This window comes from Bombina bombina, chromosome 7, assembly GCF_027579735.1.
Source record: "Bombina bombina isolate aBomBom1 chromosome 7, aBomBom1.pri, whole genome shotgun sequence".
NCBI lineage: Eukaryota > Metazoa > Chordata > Amphibia > Anura > Bombinatoridae > Bombina > Bombina bombina.
The window spans coordinates 485,569,747-485,592,251 of NC_069505.1; the positions used below are offsets into that span (position 1 = coordinate 485,569,747).

At 42.1% G+C, this 22,505-nt stretch overlaps 1 protein-coding gene across 1 annotated transcript in view; it reads right to left on the bottom strand.

The window, feature by feature from the left end:
* Window positions 1–213: 213 nt before the first annotated feature.
* The window catches only part of LOC128636456 (serine--tRNA ligase, mitochondrial-like), a 50,509-nt gene continuing 28,217 nt past the window's right edge, over window positions 214–22,505 (bottom strand). The window contains exons 5-8 of the mRNA XM_053689471.1: window positions 15,848–15,902; window positions 15,698–15,761; window positions 13,687–13,792; window positions 214–279 (exon numbers count right to left, since the gene is read on the bottom strand). Of these exons, the coding sequence (XP_053545446.1) occupies window positions 214–279; window positions 13,687–13,792; window positions 15,698–15,761; window positions 15,848–15,902 (291 nt within the window). The remainder of the gene's footprint in view (window positions 280–13,686; window positions 13,793–15,697; window positions 15,762–15,847; window positions 15,903–22,505) is intronic.

A 22,505-nucleotide genomic window follows, 5' to 3' on the forward strand; every position in this document is an offset into this window, starting at 1 on the left:
TCCCTTTAAACTGAAGGTGGAGCTTAGCTTCTGAAATACTATTGCAGCAAGCAAGGTGTTAATGCATTCCAAACATTTTAAAACTCACCCAGTCTGCTAGTTTATTGCAAGACAGCAGACAAATCGTGTAATTTCAAGGTGTCTACAGCGTATGAGTGTATATTACACATTCTAATACGGGAGCAGTATCATACTTGAAGCGTATTGGGGAATTTACAGAACAATACTCACAAACACAGCTCCTTTTAGCACATCAGGTACAGACATAGGAATGAATCCCTGAAAAAGCAGAGAAGCGGTTATGTTAGACACTCAGCTCCCAGCACATGATCTAAAGCTCTCTGCTCTGGTGAGATTATACAAGAAGTCTCCTCAGTACTGTGAGATCCCTCAAAGAATTTTAGAAAGAGCAAATTTTATCTTGAGATGTTTAAAGGACACTGTAACCAAAATTTTTCTTTCGTGATTCAGATAGAGCATGCAATTTTAAGCAACTTTCTAATTTACTCCTATTTTCAATTTTTCTTCGTTCTCTTGCTATCTTTATTTAAAAAAGAAGGCATCTAAGCTTTTTTTTGGTTTCAGTACTCTGGACCAGCCACTTTTTATTGGTGGATGAATTTATCCACCAATCAGCAAGGACAACCCAGGTTGTTCACCAAAAATGGGCCGGCATTCTAAACTTACATTCTTGCATTTCAAATAAAGATACCAAGAGAATGAAGAAAATTTTATAATAGGAGTAAATTAGAAAGTTGCTTAAAATTTCATGCTCAATCTGAATCACAAAGAAAAATTTTGGTTACAGTGTCCCTTTAAGGGATATGAAAAAAAAAATTATTTCCTGATTCAGACAGAGCAACAATTTTAAGCAACCTTTCTAATTTACTCCTATTATCAACTCTTCTTCGTTCTCTTGCTATCTATCTGTCTCCACCAATCAGCAAGCGCTACCCAGGTGCTGAACAAAAATGGGCTGGCTCCTAAGCTTAAATTCTTGCTGTTTCAAATAAAGATAGCAAGAGAACAAAGAAAATTTGATAATAGGAGTAAATTAGAAAGGTTGTTTAAAATTGCTGCTGTATCTGAATCATGAAAGAAAAAAGTTAATCTTGCGATGCAGGTTCTGGGTGTGAAGAGAGACTCATATTGCAATATAATGCTAAAAAGATAAAAAAGCCTCACAAAATGTTGACGCTGGAGAGGTCATCAGGCTCTAGTACACAACATATAATATTATGAACTGCAAAATATAACCCACAGCGCAACATCGATTCAAGATAGTAATCAGTTTGTATAACTCCAGCGCACATAAAATATGGCACTTACATAAAAACCTTAAAATAAGTTAATCAAACAAGAAGTCTTGTGTTACCCCCAGATACCAGGATCGTTCCTTATACTCACTATGTATCCTCCCCTCTCTCTGTTCGCACGGTGTCTTTTAGCTGCTATAGTGTTTGTCCTCGGCGGGCGATCACATGGAACGTGACGATTACAGAGGCTTCTTGTTTGAAGAGCTTATTTTTAAGTTTTTTATGTGCGAGTGTCATATTTAATGCGTGCTGAAGTTATTAAAATCGATAACTACCTTGAATCGATGTTGCGCTGTGGGTTATATTTTTCCAGTCTGTTGTTGATACTGGTAGAACTGAAATTGATCTACCTTACTCCAAGCAGCACATTGTGAAAGGAATATACACTTTTTTAAAAGGACAGTCTACACCTAAGTTAGCTTAAAGTCTTATCTTAGATTCAGATGAAATTAGCCTCCTGCACCTTTTCTATATCATGCAGCAGGAACAGTAAAAAAAACAACATAATTTATGCTTACCTGATAAATTCCTTTCTCCTGTAGTGTAGTCAGTCCACGGGTCATCCATTACTTATGGAATATCTCTTCCTAACAGGAAACTGCAAGAGAATTACCCAGCAGAGCTGCTATATAGCTCCTCCCCTCACCTATCATACTCAGTCATTCGACCAAAGCAGACGAGAAAGGAGGAACCATAGGGTACAGTGGTGACTGGAGTTTAATTAAAATTTAGACCTGCCGTAAAAACAGGGCGGGCCGTGGACTGACTACACTACAGGAGAAAGGAATTTATCAGGTAAGCATAAATTATGTTTTCTCCTGTTAAGTGTAGTCAGTCCACGGGTCATCCATTACTTATGGAATACCAATACCAAAGCTAAAGTACACGGATGAAGGGAGGGACAAGGCAGGAACATTAAACAGAAGGAACCACTGCCTGAAGTACCTTTCTCCCAAAAATAGCCTCCGACGAAGCAAAAGTATCAAATTTGTAAAATTTTGAAAAAGTGTGAAGCGAAGACCAAGTCGCAGCCTTGCAAATCTGTTCAACAGAGGCCTCATTTTTAAAGGCCCAGGTGGAAGCCACAGCTCTAGTAGAATGAGCTGTAATATTTCAGGAGGCTGCTGTCCAGCAGTCTCATAGGCTAAGCGTATTATGCTACGAAGCCAAAAAGAGAGAGAGGTAGCCGAAGCCTTTTGACCTCTCCTCTGTCCAGAGTAAACGACAAACAGGGAGAAGTTTGACGAAAATCCTTAGTTGCCTGCAAATAGAATTTCAGGGCACGGACTACGTCCAGATTATGCAAAAGTCGTTCCTTCTTTGAAGAAGGGTTAGGACACAGAGATGGAACAACAATCTCTTGATTGATATTCCTGTTAGTAACTACCTTAGGTAAGAACCCAGGTTTAGTACGCAGGACTACCTTGTCTGAATGAAAAATCAGATAAGGAGAATCACAATGTAAGGCAGATAACTCAGAGACTCTTCGAGCCGAGGAAATAGCCATCAAAAACAGAACTTTCCAAGATAACAGCTTGATATCAATGGAATGAAGGGTTCAAATGGAACACCTTGGAGAACATTAAGAACTAAGTTTAAGCTCCACGGCGGAGCAACAGACTTAAGCACAGGCTTAATCCTAGTTAAAGCCTGACAGAAAGCCTGAACGTCTGGAACTTCAGCCAGACGTTTGTGTAGAAGAATAGACAGAGCAGAAATCTGTCCCTTTAACGAACTAGTAGATAAGCCCTTTTCTAAACCCTCTTGTAGAAAGGACAATATCCTAGGAATCCTAACCTTACTCCATGAGTAACTCTTGGATTCGCACCAATGTAAATATTTACGCCATATCTTATGGTAAATTTTTCTGGTAACAGGCTTCCTAGCCTGTATTAAGGTATCAATAACCGACTCCGAGAAGCCACGCTTTGATAGAATCAAGCGTTCAATCTCCATGCAGTCAGCCTCAGAGAAATTAGATTTTGATGTTTGAAAGGACCCTAAATTAGAAGGTCCTGTCTCAGAGGCAGAGACCACGGTGGACAGGACGACATGTCACCATACCAGGTCCTGCGGACGACATGTCACCATACCAGGTCCTGCGTGGCCACGCAGGCGCTATCAGAATCACAGAAGCTCTCTCCTGTTTGATCTTGGCAATCAAACGAGGAAGCATCGGGAATGGTGAAAACACATAAGCCATGTTGAAGACCCAAGGGGCTGTCAGAGCATCTATCAGCACAGCCCGGGTCCCTGGACCTGGATCCGTAACAAGGAAGCTTGGCGTTCTGACGAGACGCCATGAGATCCAGATCTGGTTTGCCCCAACGACGAATCAGTTGAGCAAAGACCTCCGGATGAAGCTCCCACTCCCCCGGATGAAAAGTCTGGCGACTTAGAAAATCCGCCTCCCAGATCTCCACGCCAGGGATGTAGATCGCTGACAGGTGGCAAGAGTGAGACTCTGCCCAGCGAATTATCTTTGAGACTTCCAACATCGCTAGGGAACTTCTGGTTCCCCCTTGATGGTTGATGTAAGCCACAGTCGTGTGTGTTGACTGAAATCTGATGAACCTCAGAGTTGCTAACTGAGGCCAAGCTAGGAGAGCATTGAATATTGCTCTTAACTCCAGAATATTTATTGGGAGGAGTTTCTCCTCCTGAGTCCATAATCCCTGAGCTTTCAGGGAATTCCAGACTGCTCCCCAGCCTAGAAGGCTGGCGTCTGTTGTTACAATCGTCCAATCTGGCCTTCGAAAGGTCATCCCTTGGACAGATGTGGCCGAGAAAAGCCACCATAGAAGAGAATCTCTGGTCTCTTGATCCAGATTTAGTAGGGGGGACAAATCTGAGTAATCCCCGTTCCACTGACTTAGCATGCACAATTGCAGGGGTCTGAGATGCAGGCGCGCAAATGTACTATATCCATTGCCGCTACCATTAAGCCGATTACTTCCATGCACTGAGCTACTGACGGTGTGGAATGGAGTGAAGGACACGGCAAGCATTTAGAAGTTTTAATAACCTAGCCTCTGTCAGGTAAATTTTCAGCTCTACAGAATCTATAAGAGTCCCTAGAAAGGGAACTCTTGTAAGTGGTAATAGAGAACTCTTTTCCACGTTCACCTTCCACCCATGCGACCTCAGAAATGCCAGAACTATCTCTGTATGAGACTTGGCAGTTTGAAAACTTGACGCTTGTATCAGAATGTCTAGGTACGGAGTCACCGCTATGCCTCGGTCTTAGTACCGCCAGAAGTGATCCTAGAATTTTTGTAAAGATTCTTGGAGCCGTAGCTAATCCGAAGGGAAGAGCTACAAACTGGTAATGCCTGTCTAGGAAGGCAAATCTCAGATACCGGTAATGGTCCTTGTGAATCGGTATGTGAAGGTAGGCATCCTTTAGATCCACTGTGGTCATGTACTGACCCTCTTGGATCATGGGAAGGATGGTTCGAATAGTTTCCATTTTGAATGATGGAACTCTTAGAAATTTGTTTAGGATCTTAAGTCCAAGATTGGCCTGAAGGTTCCCTCTTTCTTGGGAACCACAAATAGGTTTGAATAGAATCCCTGCCCGTGTTCCGTCCGCGGAACTGGGTGGATTACCCCCATTAGTAAGAGGTCTTGTACACAGCGTAGAAACGCCTCTTTCTTTATTTGGTTTGCTGATAACCTTGAAAGATGAAATCTCCCCCGTGGAGGGGAAGTTTTGAAGTCCAGGAGATATCCCTGAGATATGATCTCCAATGCCCAGGGATCCTGGACATCTCTTGCCCAAGCCTGGGCGAAGAGAGAAAGTCTGCCACCCACTAGATCCGTTTCCGGATAGGGGGCCCTCTCTTCATGCTGTTTTGGGGGCAGCAGCAGGTTTCTTGGCCTGCTTGCCCCTGTTCCAGGACTGGTTAACTTTCCAGCCCTGTCTGAAACGAGCAACAGCTCCTTCCTGTTTTGGAGCGGAGGAAGTTGATGCTGCTCCTGCCTTGAAGATACGAAAGGCACGAAAATTAGACTGTTTGGCCTTTGATTTGGCCCTGTCCTGAGGTAGAGCATGGCCCTTACCTCCCGTAATGTCAGCAATAATTTCTTTCAAGCTGGGCCCGAATAAGGTCTGCCCTTTGAAAGGAATATTAAGCAATTTAGATTTAGAAGTCACGTCAGCTGACCAGGATTTAAGCCATAGCGCTCTGCGTGCTTGGATGGCGAATCCGGAGTTCTTAGCCGTAAGTTTGGTTAAATGCACAACGGCATCAGAAACAAATGCGTTAGCTAGCTTAAGTGTCTTAAGCTTGTTGATTATTTCATCCAATGGAGCTGAGCGAATGGCCTCTTCCAGAGACTCAAACCAGAATGCTGCCGCAGCAGTGACAGGCGCAATGCATGCGAGGGGCTGTAAAATAAAACCTTGTTGAACAAACATTTTCTTAAGGTAACCCTCTAATTTTTTATCCATTGGATCTGAAAAGGCACAACTATCCTCCACCGGGATAGTGGTACGCTTAGCTAAAGTAGAAACTGCTCCCTCCACCTTAGGACCGTCTGCCATAAGTCTCGAGTGGTGGCGTCAATAGGAAACATTTTCCTAAATATGGGAGGAGGGGTAAAAGGCACACCAGGTCTATCCCACTCCTTGAAAATAATCTCTGTAAGCCTTTTTGGTATAGGAAATACGTCAGTACACACCGGTACCGCATAGTATCTATCCAACCTACATAATTTCTCTGGAATTGCAACCGTGTTACAATCATTCAGAGCCGCTAATACCTCCCCTAGCAATGTGCGGAGGTTCTCTAGCTTAAATTTAAAATTGGAAATCTCTGAAGTCCAGTCTCCCTGGATCAGATCCGTCACCCACAGAATGAAGCTCTCCGTCCTCACGTTCTGCAAACTGTGACGCAGTATCTGACAACTCTCATCTCATCCGCGCGCTCTATCCTTAACCCAGAGCTATCGCGCTTGCATCTTAATTCTGGCAACTTAGATAATACTTCTGTCATAACAGTAGCCATGTCTTGCAAAGTGATTTGTAAGGGCCTCCCTGATGTACTTGGCGCCACAAAATCACGCACCTCCTGAGCGGGGAGGCGAAGGTACTGACACGTGAGAAGAGTTAGTCGGCATAACTTCCCCCTCGTCGTCTGGTGATAATTTCTTTACATGTAAAGATTGACTTTTATTTAAAGTAACTTCAATGCAATTAGTACACAAATTTCTATTGGGCTCCACATTGGCCTTTAAACATAGTGAACAAAGAGATTCATCTGAGTCAGACATGCTTAAACAGACTAGCAATGAGACTAGCAAACTTGGAAATACTTTTCAAAATTAATTTACAAGCAATATAAAAAACGTTACTGTGCCTTTAAGAAGCACAGAAAAACTGACAGTTGAAATAACAATGACCAAAATAGTTATAGCAACCAAATTTTCACAGTAAATGTATTAAGTTAGCAAAGGATTGCACCCACCAGCAAATGGATGATTAACCCCTTAGTACCCAAAAACGGATAACAATTATATAATTAACGTTTTTCTCACAGTCAAATACACTGTCACAGGACTGCTCACCACAGATCTCTCACAGCTTCCTTTTTAGTTAGGCTGCAAGAGAATGACTGAGTATGATAGGTGAGGGGAGGAGCTATATAGCAGCTCTGCTGGGTAATTCTCTTGCAGTTTCCTGTTAGGAAGAGAATATTCCATAAGTAATGGATGACCCGTGGACTGACTACACTTAACAGGAGAAACATAATTTATGCTTACCTGATAAATTTATTTCTCTTGTAGAGTATTCAGTCCACGGGTCATCATTACTTATGGAATATATTCCCTTCCCAACAGGCAGTTGCAAGAGGATCACCCAAGCAGGGTTGCTATATAGCTCCTCCCCTCACATGTCATATTCAGTCATTCGATCGAAACTAGACGAGAAAGGAGGAAACTATAGGGTGCAGTGGTGACTGGAGTATCAATTAAAATTTAGAACTGCCTTAAAAAGACAGGGTGGGCCGTGGACTGAATACACTACAAGAGAAATAAATTTATCAGGTAAGAATAAATTATGTTTTCTCTTGTTAAGTGTATTCAGTCCATGGGTCATCATTACTTATGGGATACCAATACCAAAGCTAAAGTACACGGATGATGGGAGGGACAAGGCAGGAACTTAAACGGAAGGAACCACTGCCTGTAGAACCTTTCTCCCAAAAACAGCCTCCGAAGAAGCAAAAGTGTCAAATTTGTAAAATTTTGAAAAGGTGTGAAGCGAAGACCAAGTCGCCGCCTTGCAAATCTGTTCACCAGAGGCCTCATTCTTAAAGGCCCAGGTGGAAGCCACAGCTCTAGTGGAATGAGCTGTAATTCTTTCAGGGGGGCTGCTGTCCAGCAGTCTCATAGGCTAAACGTATTACGCTACGAAACCAAAAGGAGAGAGAGGTTGCCGAAGCTTTTTGACCTCTCCTCTGTCCAGAGTAAACGACAAACAGGGAAGAAGTTTGACGAAAATCTTTAGTTGCCTGTAAATAGAATTTCAGGGCACGGACTACGTCCAGATTATGCAAAAGTCGTTCCTTCTTTGAAGAAGGATTAGGACATAATGAAGGAACAACAATCTCTTGATTGATATTCCTGTTAGAAACTACCTTAGGTAAAAACCCAGGTTTAGTACGTAGAACTACCTTGTCTGAATGGAAAATCAGGTAAGGAGAATCACAATGTAAGGGCAGATAACTCCGAGACTCTTCGAGCCGAGGAAATAGCCATCAAAAACAGAACTTTCCAAGATAAAAGTTTAATATCAATGGAATGAAGGGGTTCAAACGGAACTCCTTGAAGAACTTTAAGAACCAAATGTAAGCTCCACGGGGGAGCAACAGTTTTAAACACAGGCTTAATCCTAGCCAAAGCTTGACAAAAAGCCTGGACGTCTGGAACTTCTGCCAGACGCTTGTGCAAAAGAATAGACAGAGCAGAGATCTGTCCCTTTAACGAACTAGCTGATAAGCCCTTTTCCAAACCCTCTTGGAGAAAGGACAATATCCTAGGAATCCTAACCTTACTCCATGAGTAACTCTTGGATTCGCACCAATACAGGTATTTACGCCATATCTTATGGTAGATTTTCCTGGTAACAGGCTTTTGTGTCTGAATTAAGGTATCAATAACTGACTCGGAGAAGCCACGCTTTGATAGGATCAAGCGTTCAATCTCCATGCAGTCAGTTTCAGAGAAATTAGATTTGGATGATTGAAAGGACCTTGCATTAGAAGGTCTTGCCTCAGAGGTAGAGTCCATGGTGGACAGGACGACATGTCCACTAGGTCTGCATACCAGGTCCTGCGTGGCCATGCAGGCGCTATCAGAATCACCGATGCTCTCTCCTGTTTGATCTTGGCAATCAGTCGAGGGAGCAGAGGAAACGGTGGAAACACATAAGCCAGGTTGAAGAATCAAGGAGCTTCTAGAGCATCTATCAGCGTCGCTCCCGGGTCCCTGGACCTGGATCCGTAACGAGGAAGCTTGGCGTTCTGGTGAGACGCCATGAGATCCAGTTCTGGTTTGCCCCAACGATGGACCAGTTGAGCAAACACCTCCGGATGGAGTTCCCACTCCCCCGGATGAAAAGTCTGACGACTTAGAAAATCCGCCTCCCAGTTCTCCACGCCTGGGATGTGGATCGCTGACAAGTGGCAAGAGTGAGACTCTGCCCAGCGAATTATCTTTGAGACTTCTAACATCGCTAGGGAACTCCTGGTTCCCCCTTGATGGTTGATGTAAGCCACAGTCGTGATGTTGTCCGACTGAAATCTGATGAACCTCAGTGTTGCTAACTGAGGCCAAGCTAGAAGAGCATTGAATATTGCTCTTAACTCCAGAATATTTATTGGGAGGAGTTTCTCCTCCTGAGTCCACGATCCCTGAGCCTTCAGGGAGTTCCAGACTGCGCCCCAGCCTAGAAGACTGGCATCTGTTGTTACAATCGTCCAATCTGGCCTGTGAAAGGTCATGCCCTTGGACAGATGGACCCGAGATAACCACCAGAGAAGAGAATCTCTGGTCTCTTGATCCAGATTTAGTAGGGGGGGGTAAATCTGAGCAATCCCCATTCCACTGGCCTAACATGCACAATTGCAGCGGTCTGAGATGCAGGCGCGCAAATGGCACTATGTCCATTGCCGCTACCATTAAGCCGATTACTTCCATGCACTGAGCTACTGACGGGCGTGGAATGGAATGAAGGGCACGGCAAGCATTTAGAGAACTCTTTTCCACGTTCACCTTCCACCCATGCGACCTCAGAAAAGCCAGAACTATCTCTGTATGAGATTTGGCAATTTGAAAGCTTGACGCCTGTATCAGGATGTCGTCTAGATACGGAGCTACCGCTATACCTCGTGGTCTTAGAACTGCCAGAAGTGAGCCCAGAACCTTTGTAAAGATTCTTGGGGCCGTGGCCAACCCGAAGGGGAGAGCTACAAATTGGTAATGCCTGTCTAGAAAGGCAAACCTTAGGAACCGATGATGATCTTTGTGAATCGGTATGTGAAGGTAGGCATCCTTTAAGTCCACTGTGGTCATATACTGACAATCTTGGATCATGGGTAGGATGGTCCGAATAGTTTCCATTTTGAATGATGGAACTCTTAGGAATTTGTTTAAGATCTTTAGATCCAAAATTGGTCTGAAGGTACCCTCTTTCTTGGGAACCACAAACAGATTTGAATAGAATCCCTGTCCTTGTTCCGTCCGCGGAACTGGGTGGATCACCCCCATTACTAGGAGGTCTTGTACGCAGCGTAGAAATACCTCTTTCTTTATCTGGTTTTCTGATAACCTCGAAAGATGAAATCTCCCTTGAGGAGGAGAAGCCTTGAAGTCCAGAAGATATCCCTGAGATATGATCTCCAACGCCCAGGGATCCTGGGCATCTCTTGCCCACGCCTGGGCGAAGAGAGAAAGTCTGCCCCCCCACTAGATCCGTTTCCGGATAGGGGGCCAACCCTTCATGCTGTCTTAGAGGCAGTAGCAGGTTTTCTGGCCTGCTTGCCCTTGTTCCAGGACTGGTTAGTTTTCCAGGCCTGTCTGTAACGAGCAACGGTTCCTTCCTGTTTTGGGGCGGAGGAAGTTGACGTTGCTCCTGCCTTGAAATTTCGAAAAGTATGAAAATTAGACTGTTTGGCCTTTGATTTGGCCTTGTCCTGAGGTAGAGTATGACCCTTACCTCCAGTAATGTCAGCGATAATCTCTTTCAAGCCGGGCCCGAATAAGGTCTGCCCCTTGAAAGGAATATTAAGCAATTTAGATTTAGAGGTCACATCAGCTGACCAGGATTTAAGCCATAACGCTCTGCGCGCCTGGATGGCAAATCTGGAGTTCTTAGCCGTTAGTTTGGTTAAGTGTACAATGGCATCAGAAACAAATGCGTTAGCTAGCTTAAGTGCTTTAAGCTTGTCCATGATTTCATCCAATGGAGCTGAGTGAATGGCCTCTTCCAGAGACTAAAACCAGAATGCCGCAGCAGCAGTGACAGGCGCAATGCATGCAAGGGGCTGTAAGATAAAACCTTGTTGAACTAACATTTTCTTAAGGTAACCTTCCAATTTTTTATCCATTGGATCCGAAAAAGCACAACTATCTTCCACCGGGATAGTGGTACGCTTAGCTAAAGTAGAAACTGCTCCCTCCACCTTAGGGACCGTCTGCCATAAGTCCCATGTAGTTGCGTCTATTGGAAACATTTTTCTAAATATAGGAGGAGGGGAAAAAGGCACACCAGGTCTATCCCACTCCTTGCTAATAATTTCTGTAAGCCTTTTAGGTATAGGAAAAACATCAGTACACACCGGTACTGCATAGTATCTGTCCAGCCTACATAACTTTTCTGGAATAGCAACTGTGTTACAGTCATTCAGAGCCACTAAAACCTCCCCTAGCAATACACGGAGGTTCTCAAGCTTAAATTTAAAATTAGAAATTTCTGAATCCGGTTTCCCTGGATCAGATCCGTCACCTACAGAGTGAAGCTCTCCGTCCTCATGTTCTGCAAACTGTGACGCAGTATCGGACATGGCTCTTGTAGCACCAGCGCGCTCTATTCTTACCCCAGAGCAATAGCGCTTGCCTCTTAATTCTGGCAATTTAGATAATACTTCTGTCAGGGTATTATTCATAATAGTAGCCATGTCTTGTAAAGTGATTTGTATGGATGCCCCTGATGCGTTAGGCGCCACAATATCACGCGCCTCCTGAGCGGGAGGCGAAGGTACTGACACGTGAGGAGAGTTAGTTGGCATAACTTCCCCCTCGTTGTCTGGTGATAATTCCTTTATAGATAAAGACTGACCTTTATTAATTAAAGTGAAATCAATACATTTAGTACACATGTTTCTGTGGGGCTCCACACTGGCCTTTAAACATAGTGAACAGAGAGACTCATCTGTGTCAGACATGTTTAAACAGACTAGCATTAAAACTAGCAGACTTGGAAAACACTGTAAATAATTTTACAAGCAATAAAGAAAAACGCTACTGTGCCTTTAAGAAGCACCAAAAACTGTCACCGTTGAAATAACAATGAACCAAATCAGTTATAGCAACAAAATTTTCACAGTAAATATATTAAGTTAGCAGAGCATTGCACCCACTTGCAAATTGATGAATAACCCCTTAATACCCAAAACGGTTTTCTATAAGCAGTACAGAAAAAAACTTTTTTTAATACAGTCCAAACACCACTGTCACAGGTCTGCTGTGACTGATTACCTCCCTCAAAATGACTTTTGGAGTCCCTTAAGCTCTCTGGAGACGACCTGGTTCATGCAGGAAGAAGCAGGAAGATTAAGCCTAAATTTTTACTGCGACAAAAAAGCGCTAAAATAGGCCCCTCCCACTCAATATTACAACATAGGGAGTTTCAGTTAACTGTTTCTATGCAGAAAAAAAACGGTCAGCCATGTGGAAAAATTTATGCCCCCATAAGTTTTTATCACCAAAGTACCTCACAAAAGATTAAACATGCCAGTAAAATCGTTTTAAAGCTCCTTTTGTTAAGAAGTATACATTTCTATTGATAAGCCTGATACCAGTCCTCCTACTGCATTTAAGGCTTATAACATCACTTCAGTATTAATAGCATTTTCTCAGTCAAGTTCCATTCCTCAGAAATTACTTTACTGTATATATTTAAATCAGCCTGTTAACAGTCGCTTTCACTGTAATAAAGGCTTTACTTACATTACATTGGTATCAGCAGTATTTTCTTAATTTACTGCACATACCTCATTTGCAGGATTCCCCGCACGCTATTCCCTTTCTGAAAGTTACCCCACTCCCCAGAATGTGCGAGAACAGCCAGTGGATCTTAGTTACTTCTGCTAAGATCATATAAAACGCAGGCAGATTCTTCTTCCAAACACTGCCTGAGAAATAAACAGCACACTCCGGTGCCATTTAAAATAACAAACTTTTGATTGAAGAAATAAACTAAGTATAAAAACACCACAGACTTCTCACAACCTCCTAACTAGTTGAGTTGCAAGAGAATGACTGAATATGACATGTGAGGGGAGGAGCTATATAGCAACCCTGCTTGGGTGATCCTCTTGCAACTTCCTGTTGGGAAGGGAATATATTCCATAAGTAATGATGACCCGTGGACTGAATACACTTAACAAGAGAAAGTTATTTTAAAATGACATATTGTTTATGGTCACTTTGAAATGGCTGAAGCTCGGCCCACTAGTGACATCACAATTATCACAATCTGGGCTACATTAAAGGCTTCACTAGTTCCAAAAGGCTCACTAGTTAGATTCAACAGACTGTAAATGCTATTCAGCAGTGAGCACAGATGTAGCCCAGATTGTGATGTCATCAGTGGGTGGAGCTTGGCAGCCATTTCAAAGTGACCATAAACAATAGTCATTTTAAAATAATGGTTTTACTGTTCCTGCTGTATGATATAGACAAGGTGCAGGAGGCTAATTGCAGTGTAATCTAGGGTAAGACTTTAAGATGAATAAGGTGTAGACTGTCCCTTTAACTTCACTGAATACAAGATTGAAGAATCAGATGGTTTATGCCTACATGATCGCCTTATGTGACTTTTAGGCACTTTTTTCTGAACTCCAACCATTGTACTGACCAGTATTGTTCTACAAAATAGTCTCAATTGTATTGTAATTGCTAAATAATGGTTGAAAGATCCCTGAAGGGACAGACACCCAATTTGTTAGGTTCCTATTTTTTACTTTGAGCATGGTCAATATCTCATTTTCCGTGAAAAGCTACGAGTTGAGTCTGGGCACTAGAGATAGTCAGATAATAGACACAAGACTATTCACAGCTGAATCCCGTTCTGGCCTTTAGTTACCTTTTTTACAAGCTTGCTGAGGGTAAAGTTCACAAGAGCGTATTGCAGCAACGTGCCGGCTCCACGGAGGTAATAGGAACGGTGACCCGAAACATGAGAGAGGCGTCTGAAAAAGACAATAAATAAATAAAAGGTTAGAGGTAAATAAAGTAGGAAAATGTGTAAATAAGGACCATTTCACACTTTCCTGCTCCAGCACAATTTAATTATCTATACAGATAGATAAGAGCGAGAGGATTCTGGGAAAATGTGATGAAGTTAAATAACTGACACCTACATTGTATTATTGTTTACAGTCCATCTGGAAACTGCCTGAAGGCTCCATTAGTAAATGAAGCATATGTTGTAATACGAGGTGTTAGACGCCATAAAAGACTGGAAACTATGTCCAATTTATTCTCTTATGGATACGAAAAAAACAAAACAAAACAGCTACAGATACATTTCTTATGGTGCAGTTTAAATGGACACTAAAGTCTACATTTATTTTCACCATTGAACTACACTTTAAAGGGACATTAAAGGGACACTAAACCCAATTTTTTTTCTTTCATGATTCAGATAGAGCATGCAATTTTAAGCAACTTTCTCATTTGCTCCTATTAACACATTTTATTTGTTGTCTTTATTGGAAATAGCAGTAATGTAAGGTTAGGAGCCGACCCATTTTTGCTTCAGCACCTGGTTAGCTACATTTAGCCACCAATCAGCAAGCGCTACCCAGGTGCTGAACCAAAAATGGGATGGCTCTTAAGCTTACAGTCTAGCTTTGTAAAATTAAGATAGCATGTGAACGAGGAAAAATTGATAATAGGAGTGAATTAGAAAGTTGCTTCAAATTGCATGCTGTACCTGAATCATGAAAGACAAAATTTGGGTTTAGTGTCCCTTTAAACTGCTGGCCACAACTACAAAAGAACAGTCATTTCTTCCTTTGTTATTGCATTTCATTTTGTTACTGCAGCTCTTTTCAATCAATTTTCCTGTGTTAATAGCTTAAAGGTGCCAGATACTGAAGCTCCGCCTCTTCATACACAGTTTTACAGTTACACAAAATATGTAGCTAAACTGTAATATAGAGCAATGCAGCAGCTGTAGAAATGTAAAGCTCCTGCTCTGTATCATGCACATTATACAGTTGTCAAGAAGTGGACAACCTCATTTTATGTAAATGCTTCTGTCACAGGCTGTGAGAATACCTGAGCTCCAAGATGGCGACGCCCAGTATGAAGAGGCGGAGCTTCAGTATCTGGGATCTTTAAAGGGACACTAAATCCACAATTTTTCTTTTATGACTCAAATAGAGCAGCAGTTATAAGCAACTTTCTATTTTACTTCTATTATCAATTTTTCTTTGTTCTCTTGGTATCTTTATTCCCAGGCAGTTAACCCCAGAAAAGTCTGGGTGCAAGGCCCGTAGGGAGATTACAAAACAAATTAAGGTTTTGGGAGCGACCTTGACGTGGTACCTGGGCTTGTCCCATTTGGCCAGATGCGGTAAATAACTCTTCAGTTTTGTTTTTAATCTTAGCTGAGAGCTTTCAAGTGAGTGCTGACTATCTCTGTGTGTGTGTGTGTGTGTGTGTATGTATATATATTTTTATATACAGGTGGCCCTCGTTTTAACAACGGTTCAATTTACACCGTTTCAGAATAACAACCTTTTTTTCCAGTCATGCGACTGCTATTGAAAAGCATTGAGAAGCAGTGCATTTATTAAAATAGCCAGTAGGTGGAGCTTTCCACTTGTGTTGAAGCAAAGCCAAGCAAGCTGAAATTAATCAGTTTAACCAGACCTGAGCTATCGAGCAGATTTCAAAGCAACAAGATCTTCCTGTCTATAAATCAGTCCAGATTGGAATGCATAAAATAACTGTTTGCAGAAAAATGCAAGAAAACAAAGACAATTTGATAATAGAAGTAAATTGGAAAGCTGTTTAAAACTGTATGTTCATATCCTGGCATTTAACTAACGCACTCCTGCTGTAGCCCTGAAAAGACCAGCTCTTACCTCTGTCGGATTATGTCCAACGCTTCCCCAATTTCCAGGTGGCCCCGGAGTGCAAAGTCAAATTCTGTAACCGACAGGAAAGGCAGGTTATATAATTAAATGGCCTACAACCTCCCACCCAATAAAGCTGCCCCTTTTACTGCTACTTACCTGGCTTCTCTCCCACTACCTCCAAAACCCGAGCGTTAGACTCGTCCCCAACCGGCTACAAGAGAAAAAACTAGGAGTAAGGTCACCCTTGTCTGTCAGAGTCAGAATTTAACTAACAGTCAGATTTTCATTTTAAAAACAACTTGTTTTGTTCTCTTAGTATCCTTTGTTACAAAGCATATTTAGGTAGGCTCAGGAGCAGCAATGCACTACTGGGAGCTACTGGTGGCTGCACATATGTCTCTTGTTATTGGCTCACCACCAGACATGTTCAGCTAGCTCCTGAGCCTAACTACGTTTACTCTTTAACCCTTTAAGTGCTAAGCACTTTCCCACCTGGGTGCTAAGCTGATTTTAGGGTTTTTTTTTTCAGATCGCCAAGACTTACACCGTTGGAAAGGTTAGGCAATCACCTTTCCAATGGTGGGTCTTGGGGATCTGTAGCTGCTAAGCAGAATACCCCCTTTCCCTATACCTGTCATTTTTAAATAAAGTTGCGTGGTGACGTCACCGCACAAAACGTGAAGCCCCGGCGATGCCTTTCAGTATACAGGCCCGATCGCCGGGGTAGAAGCGGGTGGGAGCGCCCAGATCTCCCTCAAAGTGGGAGAGAGCTAGCGACGGCTCTGAGCCGTCAGCACATGAGTGGGAAACTCTGCGACGGCTCAGAGCCCTAGTTAGCACTCAAGGGGTTAACAAAGGAAATCAAAAGAACAAAGCAAATTTAATGAAAGTTAATTGTAAAGTTATTTAAAATTGCTTGCTCTGTCTGAATCCTGAATGTTTAATAATGCCGTATAACACTGGTTTCAACCCATCGATTGATACTTTTAAACTATTATTAAAAAGAAACATAACACTGTCATTTCAAGACTTTTCAGTAGTGTTGCAATAAAATAACGTGCCAGCCAAGTGTGAAAACTTTCTGAATACATTAACACCATGTTTACTGCAATTGTTTTATTATTGGTCAAACACTGCACACCACTTTAAAAGGGACATAAAACACATTGCAATTGTAAGACTTTTCAGTTGTCTTGAAACAGATTAACACCAGCCGAATATGAACATTTTCACCCTCTTGGCTGTTTTTCAAAAGCAAATCATTTGCTTTATTTGGGAGGAGCCAGTTCAGACTTGTTATTGGCGTAAAAAACCCTTGCCCTGCTCAATGTGTTGCTAAAACTTACACTGTTTCGCTGTATTTTATCTTTTCACCTCTCGTACGTATATGTAATAGGTTTAGGCTTGTGAAATCTGCTAACTGCTGGCATTCTATGCTACCTGGGACTAAACATCTCTTGCTTTTGTGTGAAAATTGCCATCAGATATTGCTCCATTAAGCAGCAATTTTTCAAGGCATAGGACACTGAAGAGAGCTCGATTATAAATTCACAAATATACAAATGAACAGCGCCACCTGCTGCTGCCTGAAAAAAAAAATAAGGCAAAAAATTTTAATTCCCAGAACTTGAAATGCACCCAGCTGACTTATAAAGGCTAACCCTGCTACATATATTTCACTAAACTACCATTAGCTGATAACTGCAAAACAATACATTTTACACAAACCATTGTGACCCTGAAGTCTGCAGCCTGTAATTGGTTCCTACTAGTAAAGTGGGTAACTGGTGAAGGGAGTTTGGTTATTTTAAAACAATTGCGGCAAACAAGATGATGATTTGTTTTGAAAACCTTTAGGCTGATATGTTATTCTATAGTAATGACCAACAGAAATGACTTGCAATTCCACGCCTGAGTGCACTGGGTCGGCCAAACAAAGGCATATACGTTGTAGCCTTCAATCAGCAGTTCCTGAGTTCTACTAGGTATTCCCTTACAACATAAAGGACCAGCAAGAGAACAAAACAAATTAGATAATAGACTGTAAATTGGAAAGTTGATTAAAATCACATGTTCTATCTGAATCATGAAAGATTCAGTAGTTCTAACATTCAGCATTATCGCATCTTACAATCGATTATATTCCCTGTAAGCATATTTTGTCTTTTAGAGTTATAAGTATTTTCAGTGTTTTGAGATAAGCTTGCCTTTTAGTTGGCATGAAAAAGACTGAGATCTGCTGTGAAAATGTTTACATAATTACGCTGGGATTAGAGAGACAATTTTATAACCGTTCAGCCCATTTTATAAAAAAACAACAATTACGCTTAAAAGTACAACATTTTTAAGTGATTTTTGCACATCCAGTGTACTTAAATTACTATTTATGCTGTTTATATTTAAAGGGACAGTCAAGTCCAAAAAAAACTTTCATGTTTCAAATAGGGCATGTAATTTTAAAAAACTTTCCAATTTACTTTTATCACCAATTTTGCCTTGTTTTCTTAGTTGAAAGCTAAACCTAGGAGGTTCATATGCTAATTGAAGGCCGCCTCTAATCTAAATGCATTTTGATAGTTTTTCCCCACTAGAGGGCATTAGTTCACGTGTTTCATATAAATATAATTGAGCTCTTGCACGTGAATTTACCATGGAGGCAGCTCTGATTGGCTAAAATGCAAGTCTGTCAAAAGCACTGAAATGAGGGGGCAGTCTGCTGAGGCTTAGATACAAGGTAATTACAGAGGTTAAAACCTTGTATAATTATAACTGTTGGGTTATGCAAAACTGGGGAATTGGTAATTAAGGGATTATCTATCTTTTAGAACAACAAAAAACAAAATTTATGTAAGAATTTACCTGATAAATAAATTTCTTTCATATTGGCAAGAGTCCATGAGCTAGTGACGTATGGGATATACATTCCTACCAGGAGGGGCAAAGTTTCCCAAACCTCAAAATGCCTATAAATACACCCCCCACCACACCCACAATTCAGTTTAACGAATAGCCAAGGAAGTGGGTGATAAGAAAAGGAGCGAAAGCATCAACAAGGAATTGGAATAATTGTGCTTTATACAAAAAAAATCATAACCAACCAATAAAAAGGGTGGTCCATGATACTCTTGCCAATATGAAAGTAAATTAATTATCAGGTAAATTCTTACATAAATTATGTTTTTCTTTCATGTAAATTGGCAAGAGTCCATGAGCTAGTGACGTATGGGATAGCAAATACCCAAGATGTGGCACTTCACACAAGAGTCACTAGAGAGGGAGGGATAAAAATAAAGACAGCCAATTCCGCTGAAAAATTAATCCACAACCCAAATCAAAAGTTTTAATCTTATAATGAAAAAAACTGAAATTATAAGCAGAGGAATCAAACTGAAACAGCTGCCTGAAGTATTTTTCTACCAAAAACTGCTTCTGAAGAAGAGAAAACATCAAAATGGTAGAATTTAGTAAAAAACAGAATTTATGCTTACCTGATAAATTACTTTCTCCAACGGTGTGTCCGGTCCACGGCGTCATCCATTACTTGTGGGAAATATTCTCCCCCACAGGGAAAGGCAAGGAGAGCACACAGCAAGAGCTGTCCATATAGCTCCCCCTCTAGCTCCGCCCCCCAGTCATTCGACCGACGGTTAGGAGAAAAAGGAGAAACTATAGGGTGCCGTGGTGACTGTAGTGTATAAAGAAAAAAATTCAACCTGATTAAAAACCAGGGCGGGCCGTGGACCGGACACACCGTTGGAGAAAGTAATTTATCAGGTAAGCATAAATTCTGTTTTCCTCCAACATTGGTGTGTCCGGTCCACGGCGTCATCCTTACTTGTGGGAACCAATACCAAAGCTTTAGGACACGGATGAAGGGTGGGAGCAAATCAGGTTACCTAAACAGAAGGCACCACGGCTTGCAAAACCTTTCTCCCAAAAATAGCCTCTGAAGAAGCAAAAGTATCAAATTTGTAAAATTTGGCAAAAGTGTGCAGTGAAGACCAAGTCGCTGCCTTACATATCTGATCAACAGAAGCCTCGTTCTTGAAGGCCCATGTGGAAGCCACAGCCCTAGTGGAGTGAGCTGTGATTCTTTCTGGAGGTTGCCGTTCGGCAGTCTCGTAAGCCAATCGGATGATGCTTTTAAGCCAAAAAGAAAGAGAGGTAGAAGTCGCTTTTGACCTCTACTTTTACCAGAATAGACGACAAAACAGAGAATAAGTTTGTCTGAACTCTTTTGTAGCTTCTAAATAGAATTTTAGAGCACGGACTACGTCTAAATTGTGTAACAAACGTTCCTTCTTTGAAACTGAATTCGGACACAAAAGAAGGAACAACTATCTCCTAGTTAATATTTTTGTTAGAAACAACCTTTGGAAGAAAACCAGGCTTATTACCGCAAAACAACCTTATCTGCATGGAACACCAGATAGGGCGGAGAACACTGCAGAGCAGATAACTCAGAAACTCTTCTAGCAGAAGAAATAGCAACCAAAAACAAAACTTTCCAAGATAACAACTTAATATCTATGGAATGTAGAGGTTCAAACGGAACCCATTGAAGAACTGAAAGAAATAGATTAAACTCCAGGGAGGAGTCAAAGGTCTGTAAACAGGCTTGATCCTAACCATAGCCTGAACAAATGCTTGAACATCTGGCACAGCTGCCAGTCGTTTGTGTAATAAGACAGATAAAGCAGAAATCTGTCCCTTTAGAGAACTCACTGATAATCCTTTATCCAAACCCTCTTGTAGAAAGGAAAGGATCTTAGGGATTTTAATCTTATTCCATAAGAATCCCTTGGGATTCACACCAGCAGATATATCTTTTCATATTTTTATGGTAAATTTTTCTAGTTACCGGTTTTCTGGCTTGAACTAGAGTATCTATCACAGAATCTGAAAACCCACCGCTTTGATAGAATCAAGCGTTCAATTTCCAAGCCGTCAGCTGGAGGGAGACCAGATTTGGATGTTCGAATGGACCCTGTACAAGAAGATCCTGTCTCAAAGGTAGCTTCCATGGTGGCACCGATGACATATTCACCAGGTCTGCATACCAAGTCCTGCGTGGCCACGCAGGAGCTATCAAGATCACCGAGGCCCTCTCCTGCTTGATCTGGCTACCAGCCTGGGGAATGAGAGGAAACGGTGGAAACACATAGGCTAGGTTGAAGGTCCATGGCGCTACTAGTGCATCCACTAGAGTCGCCTAGGGATCCCTGGATCTGACCCGTAGCAAGGAACCTTGAAGTTCTGACGAGAACGCCATCAGGATCCATATCTGGAATGCCCCATAATTGAGTCCAACTGGCAAAAGATCTCTGGGTGGAGTTCCCACTCCCCCGGATGAAATGTCTGACGACTCAGATAATCCGCCTCCCAGTTTTCCACACCTGGGATGTGGATCGCAGATAGGTGGCAGGAGTGATCCTCTGCCCATTTTATTATTTTGGTCACTTCTTTCATCGCCAGGGAACTCCTTGTTCCCCCTGATGATTGATATAAGCAAACAGTCGTCATGTTGTCTGATGGAATCTTATGAATCTGGCCTTTGCTATTTGAGGCCAAGCCCTGAGAGCATAGAATATCGCTCTCAGTTCCAGAATGTTTATCGGGAGAAGAGACTCTTCCCGAGACCATAGTCCCTGAGCTTTCAGGGATTTTCAGACCGCGCCCCAGCCCACTAGACTGGCGTCGGTCGTGACGATGACCCACTCTGGTCTGCGGAAGCTCATTCCCTGGGACAGGTGGTCCAGGGTTAGCCACCAACGGAGTGAGTCTCTGGTCTTCTGATCTACTTGAATCACTGGAGACAAGTCTGTATAGTCCCCATTCCACTGTTTCAGCATGCACAGTTGTAATGGTCTTAGATGAATTCGCGCAAAAGGAACTATGTCCATTGCTGCAACCATCAATCCCTACTACTTCCATGCACTGAGCTATGGAAGGACGAGGAATAGAATGAAGAACTTGACAAGCGTTTAGAAGTTTTGACTTTCTGACTTCTGTCAGGAAAAATCCTCATTTCTAAGGAATCTATTATTGTTCCCAAGAAGGGAACTCTTGTTGACGGAGACAGGGAACTTTTTTCTATGTTCACCTTCCATCCGTGAGATCTGAGAAAGGCCAGAACGATGTCTGTGTGAGCCTTTGCCTTTGAAAGAGACGACGCTTGTATTAGAATGTCGTCCAAGTACGGTACTACTGCAATGCCCCTTGGTCTTAGACCGCTAGAAGGGATCCGAGTTACCTTTGGGAAAATCCTTGGAGGCAGTGGCTAACCCGAATGGGAGGGCCACAAACTAGTAATGTTTGTCCAGAAAGGGAAACCTTAGGAACTGATGATGTTCTTTGTGGATAGGAATATGTAGATACGCATCCTTAGATCCACGGTAGTAATAAATTTACCTTCCTGGATTGTGGGTAGAATCGTTCGAATGGTTTCCATTTTGAACGATGGTACTCTGAGAAATTTGGTTTAGGATCTTTAAATCCAGAATTGGTCCTGAAAGTTCCCTCTTTTTTGGAACTACAAACAGATTTGAGTAAAAACCCATTCCTTGTTCCGCCGTTGGAACTGGGTGTATCACTCCCATCTTTAACAGGTCTTCTACACAATGTAAGAATGCTGTCTCTTTATTGGTTTGAGGATAAGTGAGACATGTGGAACCTTCCCCTTGGGGTAGTTCCTTGAATTCCAGAAGATAACCCTGAGAAACTATTTCTAGTGTCCAGGGATCCTGAACATCTCTTGCCCAAGCCTGAGCAAAGAGAGAGAGTCTGCCCCCCTACTAGATCCGGGTCCCGGATC